The 18,868-nt window shown below is 51.7% G+C and overlaps 1 protein-coding gene and 1 long non-coding RNA gene across 14 annotated transcripts in view; one reads left to right on the forward strand and one right to left on the reverse strand.

Annotated features, from left to right (window-relative positions):
- The window catches only part of NLRP1 (NLR family pyrin domain containing 1), a 72,290-nt gene that overhangs the window by 32,898 nt on the left and 20,524 nt on the right, over positions 1–18,868 (reverse strand). For 6 of the 13 annotated variants that reach the window (XR_013405835.1, XR_013405834.1, XR_013405838.1 and 3 more), the window contains 6 exons: positions 11,058–11,228; positions 8,654–8,824; positions 6,385–6,555; positions 3,783–3,872; positions 760–851; positions 156–260 (listed from right to left, as the gene is read on the reverse strand). Coding sequence is in view for 7 of the 13 variants with exons in the window: in XM_077969628.1 (XP_077825754.1) it covers positions 156–260; positions 760–851; positions 3,783–3,872; positions 6,385–6,555; positions 8,654–8,824; positions 11,058–11,228 (800 nt within the window). In the remaining 6 variants the exon portion in view is untranslated. 13 annotated transcript variants of the gene reach the window in all.
- LOC144335293 (uncharacterized) lies at positions 7,057–9,203 on the forward strand. The gene is made up of 2 exons (XR_013406024.1): positions 7,057–7,150; positions 7,902–9,203. It is a non-coding gene; the product is annotated as an uncharacterized LOC144335293 (long non-coding RNA).

The following is an 18,868-nucleotide window of genomic DNA, read 5'->3' on the forward strand; positions in this document are numbered from 1 at the left end:
TGCCTGCTGTCTGGGGAGCCCCACTCCAATGCCTCCAGCCCAGCCTCCACCCATCTCCCCTTCCCCACTGGAACAGAAGTGCCACTCTTCCCAGCATGCCCAGGTGGGCAGGTTGAGAGAGGAACATGGTTCAAAAGATGAAAGGGGCCAGGCACCGTGGCTCTTGCCTGTAATCCCAGCACTTTGGGAGGCCGTGGCAGGAGGATTGCTCCAGTCCAGGGGTTTCGGATCAGCCTGAGCAACATGGGAAGACTCGGTTTCTATAGAAAAAAGAAAAATATCAGCCAGGCACGGTGGTGAGCGTCTGCAGTCCCAGTTCTACTCAGGAGGCTGAGGTGGGAGTGTTGTTTGAGCTCGGGAGGTTGAGGCTGCAGTGAGCCGTGAACATGCCACTGCACTCCAGCCTGAGCAATGGAGTGAGACCCTGTTTGTTTGATTTTAAGATGGCAGGGCCAAGATGGAGATGTGATTCCCAGGCCTTGGCAGTCAAGGATGGGAGGCTGGACCCCGGTTCAGGGTTTGATACATGCCGTAGACGTACTGGAGAGGGGCAGCACCCATCGGTGGGTGCAGGAGAGGGGGAAACAGAAATCCAGCCAGTTCCTAGGAGTGGGCGCTCTCTCATGGGGGTAGCACCCTCTTAGGTAGGGAACCTGCCCGGTCCCACATCAGGGGCAGAGGGATGGAGGGAATGACCTCCCACAGCTGGCCTCCCCCAACCCCTGTCATGATGCTCCCAGCCTCGCCCCTTCAAACTACCTGATTCGAGTCTCTGCCGCTTGAGTGAGGACGTGCTATTACTCGTCTCTCCTGTACCCAGGCCCTCATCAGGGATCATCCCAGTTGGTTTCCTGGACAAAGAATTGTTCATTCTGCCTGAGATCCTGGAGGAAGCGAGGGCTGCCTACATGACATTCCCACTAAAAATTCAACTCCTCCTTGGGCCAGGTGCAGTGGCTCACGTCTGTAATCCCAGCACTTGGGGAGGCCGGGATGGGTGGATAGCTTGAGCTTAGGAGCTCGAGACCAGCCTGGGTAACACAGTGAGACCTCCCTACCTCATCTCTGCCAAAAATACAAAAATTAGCTGGGCATGGTGGCATGCACCTGTATCCCAGCTCCTTGGAAGGCTGAAGTGGGAAGATCACTTGAGCCCAGGAGACAGAGGTTGCAGTGAGCTGAGATTGTGCCACTGCATTCCAGTCTGGGTGACAGATCCAGACCCTGTCTCAGGCAAAACAAAACAAACACAAAAACTCCATCCGAATTTGAACTAAATCCTGTGGTTCCTCTGTGGTCCCTGTCTCTGAGCAGCCTCCATCCACTCATGCACCCAGGCTAGAAGTGGGGTGTCATCCCAACTCCCTCCACGCCCACCCTAAGAGCTGATCACTTTGACAACACCTCCCAAATAGCTCTTCTTTCTATTCTCTTCTCTCCACCTCCACAACCTCCACCCGAGTCCCAGGCCCTGGCCTCCGTGGCCCGCACCACTGCAGCATCCTCGGAAACAGTAGTGGCTGAAACGTGGTGGCTCACGCCTGTAATCCCAGCACTTTGGGAGGCTGAGGTGGGCAGATTACTCTGAAAGGTCTCCCTGCTTCTGCTCGGGTCCCTCTGCCGCCCATTGTCTACAGAGCAGCCAATCTTAAAATAGGAAGCTGCCCCATCACTTGGCTGCTGCAGCCCTGTAATGTCTCTTCATTGCTTCAGGGGGAAAATGGAAAGTTTTTAACATGGTCCAAAAGGGCTTGCTGGGGCCTCTGTCACCCTCTGATGTCACCTGGGCCGCTTTTTCCTTGCTCACTGACCTCTAGTCCATTGGTTCTCAAACTCTGTGTGCTTAACAATCATCTGGAGGGCTTGTTAAGACACAGATTCGGCCGGACGCGGTGGCTCACGCCTGTAATCCCAGCACTTTGGGAGGCTGAGGCGGGCAGATCACAGGGTCAGGAACTTGAGACCAGCCTGGCCAACATGGTGAAACCCCGTCTCTACTAAAAATACAAAAATTAGCTGGATGTGGTGGCGGGCGCCTGTAGTCCCAGCTACTCTGGAGGCTGAGGCAGAAGAATGGCTTGAACCTGGGAGGCAGAGGTTGCAGTGAGCCGAGATCATGCCATTGCACTCCAGCCTGGATGAGAGTGAGACTCTGTCTCAAATACCACACAGATTCCTGGGCCCCACCCCGGAGATTCTGGTTCAGTGGGTCTGGAGTGGGGCCTGAGAATTTGCAGTTCTATCGAGCTCCCGGTGAGGGTGATGCCGACGCTGCTGGTCCACGGACCACACTTTGAGTAGCTGCTCCTGACGTCTGGCCTCCCATTCCTCCAGGGGGCTAAACTCTTCTCTCTCAGAGCCTCTACTTCTGCCTGGACTCCACCCCTTCCTAGGCCCAGCCAACCTGTCCTGTCTTTCAGAGCTCAGCCCAGCTCCTCTTGACCAGGTCAAATAGGCCCACTGGTACACGCACCGACCCCAGGTGCATTTGCGCAGACACTTGTGGGATAACCCGTGCCTGTCTCCCTGCTGGACTAAGCTCCTGGAGGTTGGGCCGTGTCTTTCTTGTTCACTGCTGTGTCCTCAGATCCCAAAATAGTGCCTGACACATAGTGAGTCTGCAGGGAATATTTGTTCTATGAATGAATGACTCCTCTTAAACCTAGGAGCTCTTTTCCTTCCATTTCAGGGGAGCCACTGCAGCCAGGAACCTGGGGACGGATGTCCTTCATGGTCAGGTGGAAAGGCGCCCACCTGGGAGAATGCGGGAGCTGCAGCGGATTCCTCGGGGAAGGGAAGGTGGACTTTCCTGGCCCTGGGGCTTGCCCCTCAAGTCAGGGGTGTGTGTGGTGGTGGTGGTGGTGGTGAGGGCGGTGGGTGACAGTGATGGCGAGGGTGGTCTTTTTCCCAGGGCACGGGCTCTCTGTCTTTGTCTCCCTCTTGTGGTCATTGCTTTCATTGTTCCAAACCTCTGTTTTTCACGGAAGGATTGCCGGACTAGAGGCCATTTGGTATCATGCTGTGCTGGGTCCAGGGGATTTGCTGGCTCACCCACCCACTGACTTTTTCTTGTTCTTTTTTTTTCCTTTTTGAGATGTGGTCTCGCTCTGTTGCCAAGGCTGGACTGCAGTGGTGTGATCTCGGCTCACTGCAACCTCTGCCTCCCGAGTTCAAGTGATTCTCCTGCCTCAGCCTCCTGAGTAGCTGGGATTACAGGCACCCACCACCACGCCCAGCTAATTTTTGTATTTTTAGTAGACACAGGGTTTCACCATGTTGGTCAGGCTGGTCTTGATTTCCTGACCTCGTGATCTGCCTGCCTTAGCCTCCCAAAGTGCTGGGATTACAGGTGTGAGCCACCATGCCCGGCTTTTTTTTTTTTTTTTTTTTTTTTTTTTGAGATGCAGTCTTGCTCTGTCGCCCAGACTGGAGTGCAGTGGCGTGATCTCGGCTCACTGCAGCCTCCACCTCCCGGGTTCAAGCGATTCTCATACCTCAGCCTCCTGAGAAGCTGGGACCACAGGTACCCACCACCACGCCTGGCTAATTTTTTAGTCCACTTACTTTTTCATGTTTTCCTCTCCTTGTTTGTCTAACGTAAGAGTTTAAGCAAGGGGGGGGATGTGATTCTATTTGCACTGACAAGCGCACCTCACTCTGGCTGCTGCAGTTTCTCGGTTTCTCCCTGGCTGTGTTGGTCTCTCACCCCAAGGCTCTTTCCCTGTCTCCTGCTCAGCCCTGGGCCTGGATCAGCCAGAGGGAGTTCTGGGGCCACCCCTTACCATCTGCTGAAGATGAGCAGCTCAGGCTTCTTCTGCTCCAGGGCCCTCAGCTCCTGCCTCATCTCATCGCTCAGAGTCGTCTGGTCCAGCCTGAAAGCACAAAGGGAGACGGGTCCTCCTGGGATCTCCCATGTTGTCCCCAGGTCCCCAGGGCCCAGAATCCCAGGACCTGCCACCTTCTGGAGGAGCGGCCACAGGGTGCGTTCCCTGGGAGCCGGGCTCTGAGGAGGAGGGTACCGTGAGAAGATTCACTAGGGTGTGTTCCTGGGTCAATGCCAGGGCAAGGGCAGGGAGGGAATCGGGGAGACGTGGGCTGTGAGGCAGTCTCCATGGAGGCCTCAGCTGACTCTGGGAGATGATCCTTTAGAGCTGTTTAAAGGAGTTGGGTTGAGGGGCTGGGCCTTTCTACTGCAACACTGGCCCGTCATCACATGTGGGCCTCCTCAGGAAGGAGACGCGGCCTTGGGTGAGGTGGCTGTCACTGGCAGAAGCTTTCTTTGTAGCCGGCTGCCAGGGATTTCCCCATGGCCTCAAAATCCCAGGCCTGGGTCCTGGGACTCTCTTCCCAGTGGTCGGAGGTTTTGCTGGGAAGAGAGAGTCCTGGTTCCGCCGTCCTCCCAGGCCTTGTGACCTGGGGTTTCCGCCAGATGTGGGATGCTGATTGTCTTCTCTGGGTCTCTGTCCTCCATCTGTCACGTAGGAGGAATCAATCCTGCCCTGCCTGTTCTGAGGCCCAGACGAGGAGGAGGTGAAAAGACCCTGCCTCCTGCGAAGGGCTCCGCACGCGTTCCCCTACTGCTGTTACAGCCGTTCTGCCCCTGGGGAGGAGCGCGGCCCTTGAAGTAGAAGGTTCTTCTCAACTGACTCCTGGCTCCAGGAGGGAAGGAGGTGGACACCTACTCAGGACTCCAGAGGGTAAACCCCCTCGGAAGCAGCCCAGGTTTGATGGGTAAGTGTTGAGCTGCGGCCTGAAGCCACATCTGCCTGCCACGGCCAAGCTCTGGAGAGAGGCTCTTCGGCATAAGGGAGGTAGTGATAGCCAAAAATCTCAGTGGGGAGCAGCAGACTGGGGTGCAAAGGTGCTGCCCCCTCGGATGGAGTTCCCATGGTTATAAATGGCCAATGTCAGCTACAGGAGAACCCAAATGTAGACTATTTATTTCCGTTATTTTGCCTTGACCACTTCTTTAGGTTTGGGAGGCCTGGCTGAGGAAGGCCCGGGGCCCAGGCTTCCCGGACCCCCTCTGAGAAGGCTCTGGATGTGGGGGTTTGGAGCCCCCGTCTGCTCCCTGAGCACATGGCAGGGCCCCTGGCAGGAGCCATAGGTAAGTGTCAAGACAGAAGCCACCTGTGGGCTTGCTCCCAGGAGGTGGAGGGGAGTGGAAGTGGCCCAGAGATAGCGTGGGGGTGGCTCCTCGGGGAAGGGTGAGAATCTCTGGGGCCTACGGGATGGGAAATGAGGGCTGGGGGCTCACTCCAATCCGGCTGCTCAGGGTCCTTCAGCTCTCCAGGGTTCAAGTGCCTCTTTGTTCCGGGCCTTTCCCCACATCATCCCTTGGCCTGGACTACTCTCCCAAACTTGGCCTGGCTACCTATTCCTCCTTCAGACCTCAGCCTGACGTCGCTTTCTCAGGGAAGTCCTCCCTGGCCTTCCCTGAGAATGGGATTTTGATCAAATCCCATCCTCCCTCAATATTACATTCTCATAATACCCTGTACTTTCCTTTCTTAGCACTCCACAGAGCTCATAAATACAGACTTCTGCATTTACAGGTGACCAGTGTCCATCTCCTCCCCACTAGAGTGGAAGCTTCAGGAGGGCAGGGCCCATGTCTGTTTGCTCACTCTTGTACCCCAGGGCCTGGCCTGGTGCTTACACATAGGAGGCACTCAGTGAATGAATGAATGAGTAAATGAATGAATGAAGCGCTGCCCTGGAGTGAGGGGAACCTGGGAGTCCCTTACAGCATGCAACCTCAGTAACAGTTATCATTTGATCATGCCTGACTCTCTTCCCAGCACTGTCCTTGTTTTTATTTGATTGATTAATTAATTAATTAAATTTTGAGACTGAGTCTCACTCTGTTGCCCAGACTAGAGTGCAGTGCTGTGATCTAAGCTCACTGCAACCTCTGCCTCCCGGGTTCAAGTGATTCTCCTGCCTCAGTCCCCGGAGTAGCTAGGGGTCACAGGTGCACACCACCATGCCCGGTTAATTTTTATATTTTTAGTAGAGATGGGGTTTCACCATGTTGGCCAGGCTGGTCTCAAACTCCTGACCTCAAGTGATCCACCCGCCTTGGCCTCCCAAAGTGCTGGGATTACAGGCGTGAGCCACCACGCCCTGCCTGTCCTTGTTTTTATGCACATTTTATTCCATTACAATCCATGAGGTGGGTATGATACTCCCATTCCACAGATGAAGAAACAGAGTCCCAGAGAATTTGGTGACTTGTCTGAGTTACACGGTGTAAGCTGTAGAGCTGGTAAGAAACTTGGGTTGACTATGCATTTATCAGTCCTTCCTTTTTCCATGCCCTGTCCGACACCCCCACATCCCTCTTCCCTGCCCTCTGCCCAGAAGGGACCTCCAGGGCCTTACCCCAGGCGTGTGAGTTGGCAGGCAGGATGCCTGAGCCCCTCACACAGCAGTCGCACACCAGTGTCGCCCAGGTTGTTCTGCTGCAGGTCTAGCTCCATCAGGAAGGGGCTGGCGCTGAGCACAGAGGCCAGGTCCTGGCAGCAGCTAGACGTGAGGCCACAGCTGACCAGCCTGCAGGAAAGATACACAGCAGCCCAGGTCACTGTCCTGAGGGTTTGCTCTTCAGGGTAATTAGGGTCTGATCTTCCTTCCTAGCATCTGTGGCCTTTTGAGGGTCTGGGATGACAAGCAGAGAAGATACAAACTTTCCTGGCTTGCAGTAACCTGGGAGATTTTCACTTTCCTCTTGCAGCCACGGAACCCCTCAGGATGCCGGCACCCACCCTTTCTCAATCTTGTGTGATTCACTTGATCCTGTTCCCTCACTCTGTCCACACTGATGAGTAACTTACTCAATGTCCCACTTGTACACCTGGGTCTAACTGTGTTCTCTTTCCTTTTTTTTTTTTTTTTTTTTTTTTTGAGGCGGAGTCTTCACTCTGTCGCCCAGGCTGGAGTGCAGTGGCACCATCTCGGCTCACTGCAAGCTCCGCCTCCCGGGTTTGCGCCATTCTCCTGCCTCAGCCTCCCGAGTAGCTGGGACTACAGGCGCCCGCCACCGCGCCCGGCTAATTTTTTGTATTTTAGTAGAGACGGGGTTTCACCGTGTTAGCCAGGATGGTCTCGATCTACTGACCTCGTGATCCGCCCGCCTCGGCCTCCCAAAGTGCAGGGATTACAGGCGTGAGCCACTGCGCCCGGCCTCCTTTTTCTTTTTGAGATGAAATCTCACTCTGTGGCCCAGGCTGGAGGGCAGTGGCGCAATCTCAGTTCATTGCAACCTCCACCTCCTGGATTCAAGCAATTCTCCTGCCTCAGCCTCCTGAGTAGCTGGGATTACAGGCATGCACCACCATGCCTGGCTACTTTTTGTATTTTTAGTAGAGACGTGATTTCACCATGTTGGCCAGGCTGGTCTTGAACTTCTGGCCTCAGGTGATTGGCCCTCTTCGGCCTCCCAAAGTGTTGGGATTACAGGCTTGAGCCACCGTGACCAGCCAACCTGGGTCTCATTGTTAACCACATCATCCCTGCTAAACACCCAGAGCCAGCTGACATAGGATGCTTTGGTGGGTTTCAATATTAAGGGCACCTGCAGTCCAGGAGGAAAATGAGGGAGCTCATATGAGGTTAGAAGAGGGGGAGTATGAAGGCTTCATCTAGAACTGAGGACCTATCCTGGGCTCCTCACCACACACTGGGGTCTGGAGCGTGCACTGTCCCAGGACAGGGCCACGTTGCTACCCGCATGCTGTGCTGAGCAGTGCCACAGCTCTCCAGCCTGCCTAGTATTATCCAGGTGGATGAGTCTGCCTCTCCCATAGCTGAGCTGCAGGCCCTGTGGAATCCAGGTCGGGGTTTCTTGGCTGGCTGCTGTGGGGCCAGGGGAGCCTGGGTTCTTGCTGTTCACGGGCCAGGAATAACAGGGAAGGGACCGGTGGCTCACCTAGGAGGAGGAGCAAAGCTGGAGGGGCAGGCTGTTTCTGCTATCTTTCCAGATAAAGTTCTTCTCTCGCCCTTGCAATGTGAGTCGTTACAGAGATGCACTTGGCAGGGGCTGATAACAGGTCACTTGGAGAGGCTCACTGTGGCCCATTTAATCTTGATAAACATGTACCCCTTGATTAGTGGGGCCTCTATTTTGTTGTTTTGAAATGGAGTCTCGCTCTGTCACCCAGGCTGGAGTGAAGTGGCACAATCTCTGCTCACTGCAACCTTTGCCTCCCGGGTTCAAGTGATTCTCCTGCCTCAGTCCCCTGAGTAGCTGGGGTTACAGGTGCACACCACCATGCCCAGGTAATTTTGTAGTTTTAGTAGAGATGGGGTTTCAACATGTTGGCCAGGCTGGTCTCGAACTCCTGACCTCAAGTGATCCACCCACATCGACCTCCCAGAGTGCTGAGATTACAGGCGTGAGCTACCGCCTTGTTTTTATACACATTTTAAATCATTATCATCCATGAGGTGGGTATGATACTCCCATTCCACAGATGAAGAAACAGAGTCCCAGAGAATTTGGTGACTTGTCTGAGTCACATGGTATAAGATGTAGAGCTGGTAAGAAACTTGGGTTGACTATGCATTTATCAGTCCTTTTTCCTTCCCCTGTCCGACACCCCCACAACCCTCTTCCCTGCCCTCTGCCCAGAAGGGACCTCCAGGGCCTTACCCCAGGCGTGTGAGTTGGCAGGCAGGATGCCTGAGCCCCTCACACAGCAGTCGCACACCAGTGTCGCCCAGGTTGTTCTGCTGCAGGTCTAGCTCCATCAGGATGGGGCTGGTGCTGAGCATAGAGGCCAGGTCCTGGCAGCACCCAGATGTGAGGCCACAGCTGACCAGCCTGCAGGAAAGATACACAGCAGCCCAGGTCATTGTCCTGAGGGCTCGCTCTTCAGGGTAATTAGGGTCTGATCTTCCTTCCTAGCATCTGTGGCCTTTTGAGGGTCTGGGGTGACAAGCAGAGAAGATACAAACTAACCTGAGATTTTCACTTTCCTCTTGCAGCCACGGAACCCCTCAGGATGCCGGCACCCACCCTTTCTCAATCCTGTGTGGTTCACCTGATCCTGTCCCCTCACTGTGTCCACACTGATGAGTAACTTAGTCAATGTCCCCCTTGTACACCTGGGTCTGTCTTCTCTTTCCTTTTTCGTTTTTTTTGAGATGAGGTCTCGCTCTGTGTCCCAGGCCTCCCGAAGTGCTGGGGTTACAGGTGTGAGCCACCGCACCCGGCCAGGAGGGCCTTTTTAGAGGGCAAAATTAGCAACATACCCTTTTCCCAGCAGTTCTATTTTTTGAAAGTTAAGCTACAGATAATATGCTGGGTCTCAGGACGCATGGGGGGATGGTAACTGCTGCAGTTTACAGCAAACACTGGAGACAAGCTGGCTGCTCATAACAGGCAATGGACAAAAATGATGGTACATCCATGTAGTGAAATTCCACGCTGTGATTAAAAAGAACGATGTGACTTTGTATGTACTGATGTGGGACCGTCTCTAGCATATATTTTAACCGATAAAGCAAAGTGCAGGGCAGAGTTTGTGCTGTGCTAGCATTTATGCCAGAAAAGGGCTATGTATCTGCTGTATGTTGTATATGTGTAGGGCTCTCTCTGGGGGATCCCCTGTCTGGGCATCCTCTGCTCTTGGGGTCTCAGCCCTGCTTCTAGAACTGTTGGCTGCCCCAGCTGGGTCTGCTGAGACCCAGCTGCAGTCCAAGCTTGTAAATGTCACAAAGCGTTACAGGGCCTTTGCTAAGACAGGGGACTGGGAAAATGGAAAACCAGGCTTTGACGTCAGACCTGGCTTCAAATCCTGGTGCAGCTACTTCCTGGCTATGTGGCCTTGGGAAAATAATGAACCTCTCCGAGACCCAATCTTGTCTTCTGTAGATGTAGTGAGGATTCAATCTTACAAGTGTTACCGAGTTCCTAGCTGACCAGCGATCGCCGACCCCTGATGTTAGGATGGGATCCGCGTTGTCTCCCCTTCCCATCAACTCTGATCAGGGTTACTGAGTGGGGAAGCAGGCAGTGGCCCTGGGAAAGGGAGAGGTTTGGCCTTGGGAAGAAGGAAGGGACGTGTGATGTGTGAACAAGGATCTCGCGAGGTGTAAACAAGGATCTTTCAGGGCTTGGGCAGAAACAAAAGAAGACCCGAAGGCAGCCCTGAGCGGGTGCACGGAGGGGTATGTGTAACTTTGTGCATGGAGGGAGGAGGCCCAGCAGGACCAGGAGAGGGAACTATTCACTCTTGTTTCTTTTCTTCTCTTTTTTGAGAAGAAGTCTCGTTCTGTCGCCCAGGCTGGAGTGTAATGATGTGATTTCAGCTCACTGCAATGCCCACCTTCTGTGTTCAAGTGATTCTCCTGCCTCAGGCTCCCTGAGTAGCTGGGATTACAGGTTCCCACCATCATGCCTGGCTACTTTTTGTATTTTTAGTAGAGACGAGGTTTCACCATGTTGGCCAGGCTGGTCTCGAACTCCTGACCTCAAGTGATCCGCCTGCCTTGACCTCCCAAAGTGCTGGGATGACAGGCATGAGCCACTGCGCCCGGACTTGTTTCTACATGGTAGGGGGGGATGGCTCTGTCCCCTCGGATGAGATAGAAAATGGAATTCAGTGGACACCAGTGATTTCAGCTCTCCATGGCAGAACCCCAGAATGCCAAGTAAGAGGACCTGTTACTGGGCAGATCACAGCTGGTGGGAACAGGAGAGGGATAGAAAAACATCGCTGCAATCCTCATAGCTCTATGCAGTGGGCACTATTATCATCCTCCTCTGTGGCAGTCTGTGAAAATGGCCACAAATTCTGCCCCCTGTCCCCACCTTGCATTCATGCCCCTTGACTCAACTTGGCTTCTCTTGCCGTGTTTGGAGACTGGAGGCCCGCTCCCTCCGTCCAAGGGTGGACGAGCTTCCTCCTGAGCCTCTACTCCCTGGCTGAGATCCTGCAGGCTCCTCCCACTCCCACAAAGCAGGTCTCACCTTCTCTCTGCCCTTACCCTCCACCTGCCTCATGGTGGCAGGTGGTTCCCTCCACCTCCCCCTGCCCACCAAGAACAATTACTGCAGTCGCTGCAGCGTGCAGCACGGCCAACTCAGTCTCTGGCAAAGGTGTCTGGCTCCAGCATCCGTGAGCACATTGAAGCTCAGGTCCAGCACGGTCAGGTTCTGGTTGACTCTCAGCCCAGAGGCCAGGTCCTTGCAGTCCTCAGCTGTGAGGCCACAGCTGGCCAACCTGTGGAAGACACACACCCCCGGTCTTGAGGTTACTCACCTGTTGATTCAACAAACACCCATACGCACCCATTGATCACCTACTATGCGCCAGGCCTGTGGGCGAGGCAGAGGTTTAGAAAACCCTCCCAGGCCCCAGAAATGCACAGGGTACTTGGGGATAGACACAGAAACACATAGTTTTTCGATCCTTTTTGATTAAAAACCCTCCAATTTCCCCACCTTACTCAGAGTACAATTCAAGGTCCGTTTCCTGGTCTACAGGGCCCTGAGGACTTGGATCCTCATAATCTCTGTCCTCACCTTTTTTTTTTTTTTTTTTTTTTTGAGACGGAGTCTCGCTCTGTCGCCCAGGCTGGAGTGCAGTGGCGCGATCACGGCTCACTGCAAGCTCCGCCTCCCGGGTTCACGCCATTCTCCTGCCTCAGCCTCCCGAGTAGCTGGGACTACAGGCACCCGCCACAACACCTGGCTAATTTTTTGTATTTTTAGTAGAGATGGGGTTTCACTGTGTTAGCCAGGATGGTCTCGATCTCCTGACCTTGTGATTCACCCGCCTTGGCCTCCCAAAGTGCTGGGATTACAGGTGTGAGCCACCGCGCCCAGCCCTTGCCTCTAATCTCTTTTAGCTCCATCCTCACTGCCCCTCTATCTATTCCTTCCACACCCCAGGCACAGTTCCACCTAAGGCCTCTGCACCTGCTGCTTCTGCTGCTGCTTCTGCCCGGAACAATCTTCTGGCACTGATAACTCATGGTTTGCTCCTCTACTTGCGTCAGGTCTTTGCTCAGAAGGAAGTCGCTTTGGTGACATCTTGCCTCATCTCTCCACTTAAAATTGAACACCTACTCCCCAGACTCCCTGCTTCTTTCTGCTTTACTTTTCTCTATAGCTCATGTCACTCACAATATATTTTACTTACTTATATGGCTTCTTGTTCTCCCTCCCAACTAGAATGTCAGCTCCTGGAGGAAGGAATTTTGCCCATTTCCTTCCTTCCTTCCCTCCTTCCTTCCTTCCTTCCTTCCTCTCTTCCTGTTTCTCTCTCCTTCCTTCTTTCCTCTCTTCCTGTTCCTCTCCTTCCTTCCTTCCTTTCTCTCTCTCCCTTCCTTTTTTCTCTCCTTCCTTCCTTCCCTCCCTCCCTACCTTCCTCCCTCGCTCTCTTCCTCTCTTTCTCTTTCTTTCCCTCCCTCCCTCCCTCTCCTCCCTTCCTCCCTCTCCTCCCTCCCTTCCTCCCTCCCTCCCTTCCTTCCTTCCTCCCTCACTCCCTTCCTTTCTCCCTTCCTTCGTGTGAGATGCAGTCTTGCTCTGTCACCCAGGCTGGAGTGCACTGGCATGATCTCAGCTCACTGCAACCTCTGTCCCCTGGGTTCAAGGGATTCTCCTGCCTCAGCCTCCTGAGTAGCTAGGACTACAGGTGCCAGCCACCACGCCTGGCTAAAAGGGTTTCGCCATGTTGGCCAGGCTCGTCTTGAACTCCTGATCTCAGGTGATCCACCCACCTCAGCCTCCCAAAGTGTTAGGATTACAGGCATGAGCCACCGTGCCCAGCCCCATTTTCATTGCTAGTCATATCCCAGTGCCCAGAGCAGGGTCTAGCATATAGTAGGTGCTTAGTAAGTATGTAGTAAATAAATGAATGAAACAGCATCAAAAGAGGGGCACGTCAGGTACAGCTGAAGGCAGAGGAATGAGTGATTGCCAAGGCAGGGAGGAAAAGGTGAGCCTTAAATGAGGGGTTCACTGAGGTGAGGGTGGAGGCAGGGGCACGTGTGGCTGGTAGGGCAGATGTGAATTCACAGCAGGCGGTTCATATAGTGATGTTGGCATAAAGGCTACTCAGGTAGAGAGAAAGTTTGAGGGTAAAGCTAGAAAATATCAAGACAGTGGTAGGTCTCGGATGTCATTATAAGATGTTTAGACCTATTTTCCTGTGGCAGTGATAAGCCCATGAAAGTTCTTGAGGACAGCAGTGACCTGGTCTCTACATTGCTTTAGAACAATCCCTGAGGGAGGCTGTAGTGAGCTGAGATCGTGCCACTGCACTCCAGCCTGGGTAACAGAGCGGGACTCTGTCTCAAAAAAAAAAAAAAAAAAAGCAAGATCCCTGAGGGAGTGGAGGTGGCTGGGTGGGGAAAGGTGGGAGGCAAGGGCAGGGAGGATGAGCAATGGGGTCAGAGCAGCAACTTTGGGAGATGCCTCAAGTAGACCCTGTGGCACTCAGTGGAGTCCAGGGAGGCCTCTAGGTTGGATTCAGAGTAGAAGCTGCTGTCACTTACTGAGAAGGTAGATGTGAGAACAGTGTCAGTTTCATCCGTGTACTATCAGGGTAGTTGCACCGGGCCCTGTGCTCAGAAGGACCCGGAACTGACAGGGGTGTGAGGAGGACCCTTCTAGATTGGGGGATTAATGCTCTGTGGTGGCCATCTTGAATTTCTTAATCATTTTGTCCTTAAATTTGTGTCTCGTAGGTGAAGTCTGATGGGACCATGGGGCCTCAGCTCATAGGTGATGCCACCTCCTGCCACCTCCCTCCTTTCCTCGGGGTGAAACAGTTCTTGGCCATCCTGCATTTGAGTGTTGTGGGATCCCCACTCAGCCTGCCCCTCAGCCCAGTGATTACTGCCACCCTTTATCGCTGGTAGGGGCTTGGATCAGGCATGGGTAGGTTGAGGTGGGGCATCCTAGGGTAGGGCCGGTGGCAGCCTTTCTCGATGTGGGCTGGCAGCATCATGGCACATTTGGTGATTTGGTGGGGGCCAGTCTCCCCCACCACTGATCTGGACAGGTAATGCATCCTGGCAATACCCTGGAGGGTCTCCCATCTGCTTTAGGCTGGGGTGGTGGCCCATGGGAAGGACAGATGTCTGGCTTGACATTTTACCCACTCTGGGCCATGGTGCCTGGGTCTGGTGACTTGTGGGAGAGGCAGCCTGCATCTGGTGGGCCATGTGCACATGCTCAGCTGTGGGGAGGCTTCCAGGCACCTTTGAGGGTCTGGACAATCACTGCTAGTGTCCCAGTGCCCAAGGGAATGCATCGTTAAATAGCAAATAAAAGACACTGGGATAGGTTGAGAGAGAAACTATGGAAGAAAGAAAAAGCTCTGTATCTTGGTACCTTTAACAGCACTTTCATCCTGACTTTTGAGCTAGGACACTGCATTTTCATTTTGTACTGGGTCCTGAAAATGATGCAGTTGGTTCTGAGAGGAGGAGCAGTTTGTTTTTAGTTAGGGAGGAGAGTCTAGGTAAGAATATGCTGAGTTTCAAGAGCCTCTGGGACATCCCCTCCAAAATCCCTGTCTCTCCTTGCTCTCACAAGACCTACTTTTCCCCTTTGTTTTTCTCTGACTTCCTTCTGGACTTTCCTATCCAACCAGGAATCCAAGGTCAGCTGTATTAAACACACATCCTGGCAAGGTGCGGTGACTCCCGCCTGTAATCCCAGCACTTTTGGAGGCCAAGGCAGGAGGATGGCTTGTGTCCAGGAGTTTGAGGCTGCACTGAGTCATGATCACACCACTGCACTCCAGCTTGGGTGACGGAGCGAAACCCCAATTCCCCGTCTCTCTTACACACAGACACACACACACACACAGATACAGACACACACACAGACACACAGACAGACACAGACACAGATACAGACACACACACACACAGACACACATACAGACACACACGACATGACTCAGTATGTGGCATTGTAGAGCACTTGGCATTTTAGAGTGCACCAGGCCCTTGGTAATGTCTCCGTGGACAATCGCTGTCTTCCTTCTCTGTTCCCAACCCTGAGCTGCAGAATGTGGCCCAAGAAAGTCCAGACACAGCTGGCAGATGTGGCTCTGTGCTCACCGCCTGTGGCTGGCATCTCACAGCTGAGGGCCTACTTCCCAGATGGCTGTCTCCTGCCAGCTCACTCTCTCCCTGGGTGGTCAGTTTTACCCACCTGGCTTATCTGATTTCCTGCTTGTTGACAAGCTCATTTTCACTGGGCATGTTCCTGCCCCCAGGACTCATCTCAGCATAAACAAATGCATCTCTCTTGGGGCTTTATTCATTTTTGAACAAGTTACCATTACAAGCTGTGCTGTGTGGACTTCCCTCCTCCAGTCCTACCCATTCCCAAGCCCCAGTGAAGACACTTGGTATTGGACCTCTGTGAGGAGGCTGAGGCCATCTGACCCTGGGCAGTAGTGACCCCAGTGGGCAGGTGAAGGGCACAGGCTTTGGGGCTAGAGAGAGACACGGGTTCAAATCTTGCCTCTGTCAGTTACAAGTTGAAGAGCATGGCAGATGTCTTTATCAAGTTTCAGTTCACTCATCAGTATCATGGATCTACCATGTCTATTGTACCAGCTGGCTGCAAAGATCCAAGGAGATCATGTATGCCATGTTCTTAGGGAAGCCCCTGGCAGAAGGTTAGTGCTTAAAGGATGCTGCTGCTGTGGAAACCAAAACCCTCAATGTCCCTCCACCTCTCCGTCCTCAGCTGCCTGTGTCATCACATAGTCCTTTCTCTTCTGTCCCAGAGGAGGCCAAGGGTCCACCCTCATGTGTCTGATTCCACACCCTCTGTCTGGTCTCTCCCCTGACCTTGCTCTTTCCAGCATTCCTTTTTTGAGCTCTCCACCCCCACTCCCACCAATTTCTCCTTTGTCTGTGTAATGTGCTCAATTTTACATGCCATTAGTGAAAAAACCCTAGAATTCTTGACACCAGCTTACTCAATGTATTTCAAGATAAATCCAAAAGTCAAATAAGCCAGACATAGAAAGAAAAACACTACATGGTCTCACTTGTGGGTGAAATGTTAAAAAAGTAAAATACATACAAAGGAAGAATAAATGGTGGTTACTGGGGCGAGGAGGGGGAGGAAATGGGGAGATGCAGGTAAATAAAAACATAGAAATACAATCATTAGTTAGGGCTTTGCTTGTGGGTCTTGGGTAGTCCGGCATCCAAGCGTGTGTAAGGCTGTGCGTTCTTCCGTGTGGAGACGTTTTTACTGTGGGAAATAGTCACATTTGCCTGATCCAGATTTGGTAATCTTAGGCCACTTTTCTTTCTTTTTATGGTGCTACCCCCAGTGAGCCAGAATTAATCAGGCCCCGGCTTACCTCATACAGAGGAGGCAGGTGTTGGTGCTGGGTCATGCCCTCACTGAGTTGTGTCCGGCTCTCCCAGTGCTAACTACGTGAATTTGGAAAGTTGTTAATTTCTCTGAGCCTCTTAGGACAACTTAGGCACTAAGTACATAGCATACGTGATCCTAAGTACATAGCATACATGACCCTAAGTACATAGTACACATGATCCTAAGTACATAGCATACGTGATCCTAAGTACCTAGCATACATGACTCTAAGTACATAGCATACGTGACCCTAAGTACATAGCATACATGACCCTAAGTATATAGCATACATGACCCTAAGTACATAGCATACGTGACCCTAAGTACACAGCATACATGACCCTAAGTATATAGCATACATGACCCTAAGTACACAGCATACATGACCCTAAGTATATAGCATACATGACCCTAAGTACATAGCATACATGATCCTAAGTACACAGCATACATGACCCTAAGTACATAGCACACATGATCTCCTTTGACTTTGTAGCCACCTTGTGCAATAGACATGGTAAATCCATGTTATTAATGAATAAACTGAAACTTGCTAAAGAAACCTACCCATAGTTTTCAATCTGTAACTGTTAGAGGCAAGATTTGAACTGTGTGTATCTGGCTCCAGGGAGTGTCTTTCCCCAGCCCATTCTTTATATATAGAAAATGGAAATAATTGTCCCTGCTCTGCCATTTTTGCAGGGTGTTTTTTGGAAGGCCCAAGGAATTAATGGATATGGAGGTGTTTGGGTTTGAGATAGTGAAATTCTATGCCAATGTAAAAAGAGTACATTGAAGATTGGTGTCTTCCTACTGGGGTGTGAAGTTTGAGGTAGAACCAGGATTCCTTAGTCCTACTCAAAAGCATTGTTACTGGACTCTGGTGGTTCTCCTTGGATAGGTCTTAGGAGTGGGTAGAGCAGCTTCATGGATACAGAAAGTCACAGCACGAGGCTGGGCTTGCCTCCTTACTCTGCCTGCTCAACTTCTCCCACTGTAACTCCTTTTCAATGAGCAATCTCTTGATTGCTTTCCTTTTTTGCAATCTCCCTTCTCTCAATCTCTTATCACTTTCTTTTCTTCAATTTCCTTAGAATGTAGCTTAGATTCCATGATCCTTCATTGGCAGTATCCCTGAATTTCTTACCCTCTGACCTTCCATCACATTCCTCTGGCTAACCCTGAATTCTGCTATCTTCCCACTCTCCACCCCAACTCCCACCTGTGCAACAGGGAATGTGGCTGCCATCTGGAATCATGACCACGACCCTCACATGGGCCACAGAAATGCCCGACAGGCAGAGATCTCACACTCTATTATAGCCATTTGAAGATCTTGCCTTTTCCAAACATCCAGCACCTCAACCCTCACACTCACTCCTAGCAGACAACTGAATTCCTATTTCTCAGACAAAAATGAAGCCATCAGATGGGAACCTCTCAGCTTCTCAGAGTGAAACCTATGTTCCTACTTCTCTCTTCCCTGTCCTCATCTCCCCTCCTGTTACAGTAAAGGAGACATTTCCTCCCTCTTCCAAGGCCAATCTTTCTCCTCCCTCCTCCCTCTGAAGATAGAGTCATCAATGATTCCTTCTCCTTCTTGTGTCTTTTATCACTCCTCCTCCACCGATTCTCAAACTGAGATCTTTTCCTTCTTAAATGCAAGTAAGCAGATGGACAGACACATACATTTACTCAGCCCACCATCCCCTCTGCTTTAGTGCTTTCCTCCTTTTCAGTATCAAAGTCTTTGAAAAAAGTGTATTTGTGATCTCATTTTTTAACCTCTTTCTCCCTCTTTAATCCACTCCAGTCTGCATTCTGGCCTCTTCATGCCACGTAAGCTACTTCTGCTGAGGTTATTCATGACTTTCCTATCACTAATCCTATGGACAAATTTCAGTACTTATCTTACTTGACCTCCCAGCAGCAGTAGCCCCTGCTGACCTCCTTGAGACCCTCTGCTCTGTTGGGTTCCATGACACCTCTTTCCTGGTGTCCCTTTCATCTCTGTGGCCCCTCCTTCTCAGGCTTGTTTGTTGGCTCTTCTTTGGCCATTAAATACTGGGGTGGGGGTGTTCCCCAGGCTTGACATGCAATCTTATTTTTGCCTGTGAATTTTAGAATCAGCTTGTCCATTTCTGCAAAAATGGCAGCTGGGATTCTGACAGAGATTGTGTTGAATCTGTACATCAGTTTGGGGGGTATTGTCATTTTAATAATATCAAGTCTTCCGATCTATGAACACGGGACATCTTTTCATTTGTTTAGGTCTTATATGATTTCTTTCAACCATTTTTTGTAGTTCCCTGTGTACAAGTTTTCTTTTGTTAAATTTATTGTTTTCCTAATTTAATTTTTGGATTGTTCACTGCTAGTGTATAGCAGTACAACGAATTTTTGTATATTGATCTTGTTTCCTGAAACCTTGCTGAAATTGTAGTTTTTTTTTCTTTCTTTTTCAAGAGGGTCTCCCTTTGTCACCCAGGTTGGAGTGCAGTG

Source organism: Macaca mulatta, chromosome 16, assembly GCF_049350105.2.
Source record: "Macaca mulatta isolate MMU2019108-1 chromosome 16, T2T-MMU8v2.0, whole genome shotgun sequence".
NCBI lineage: Eukaryota > Metazoa > Chordata > Mammalia > Primates > Cercopithecidae > Macaca > Macaca mulatta.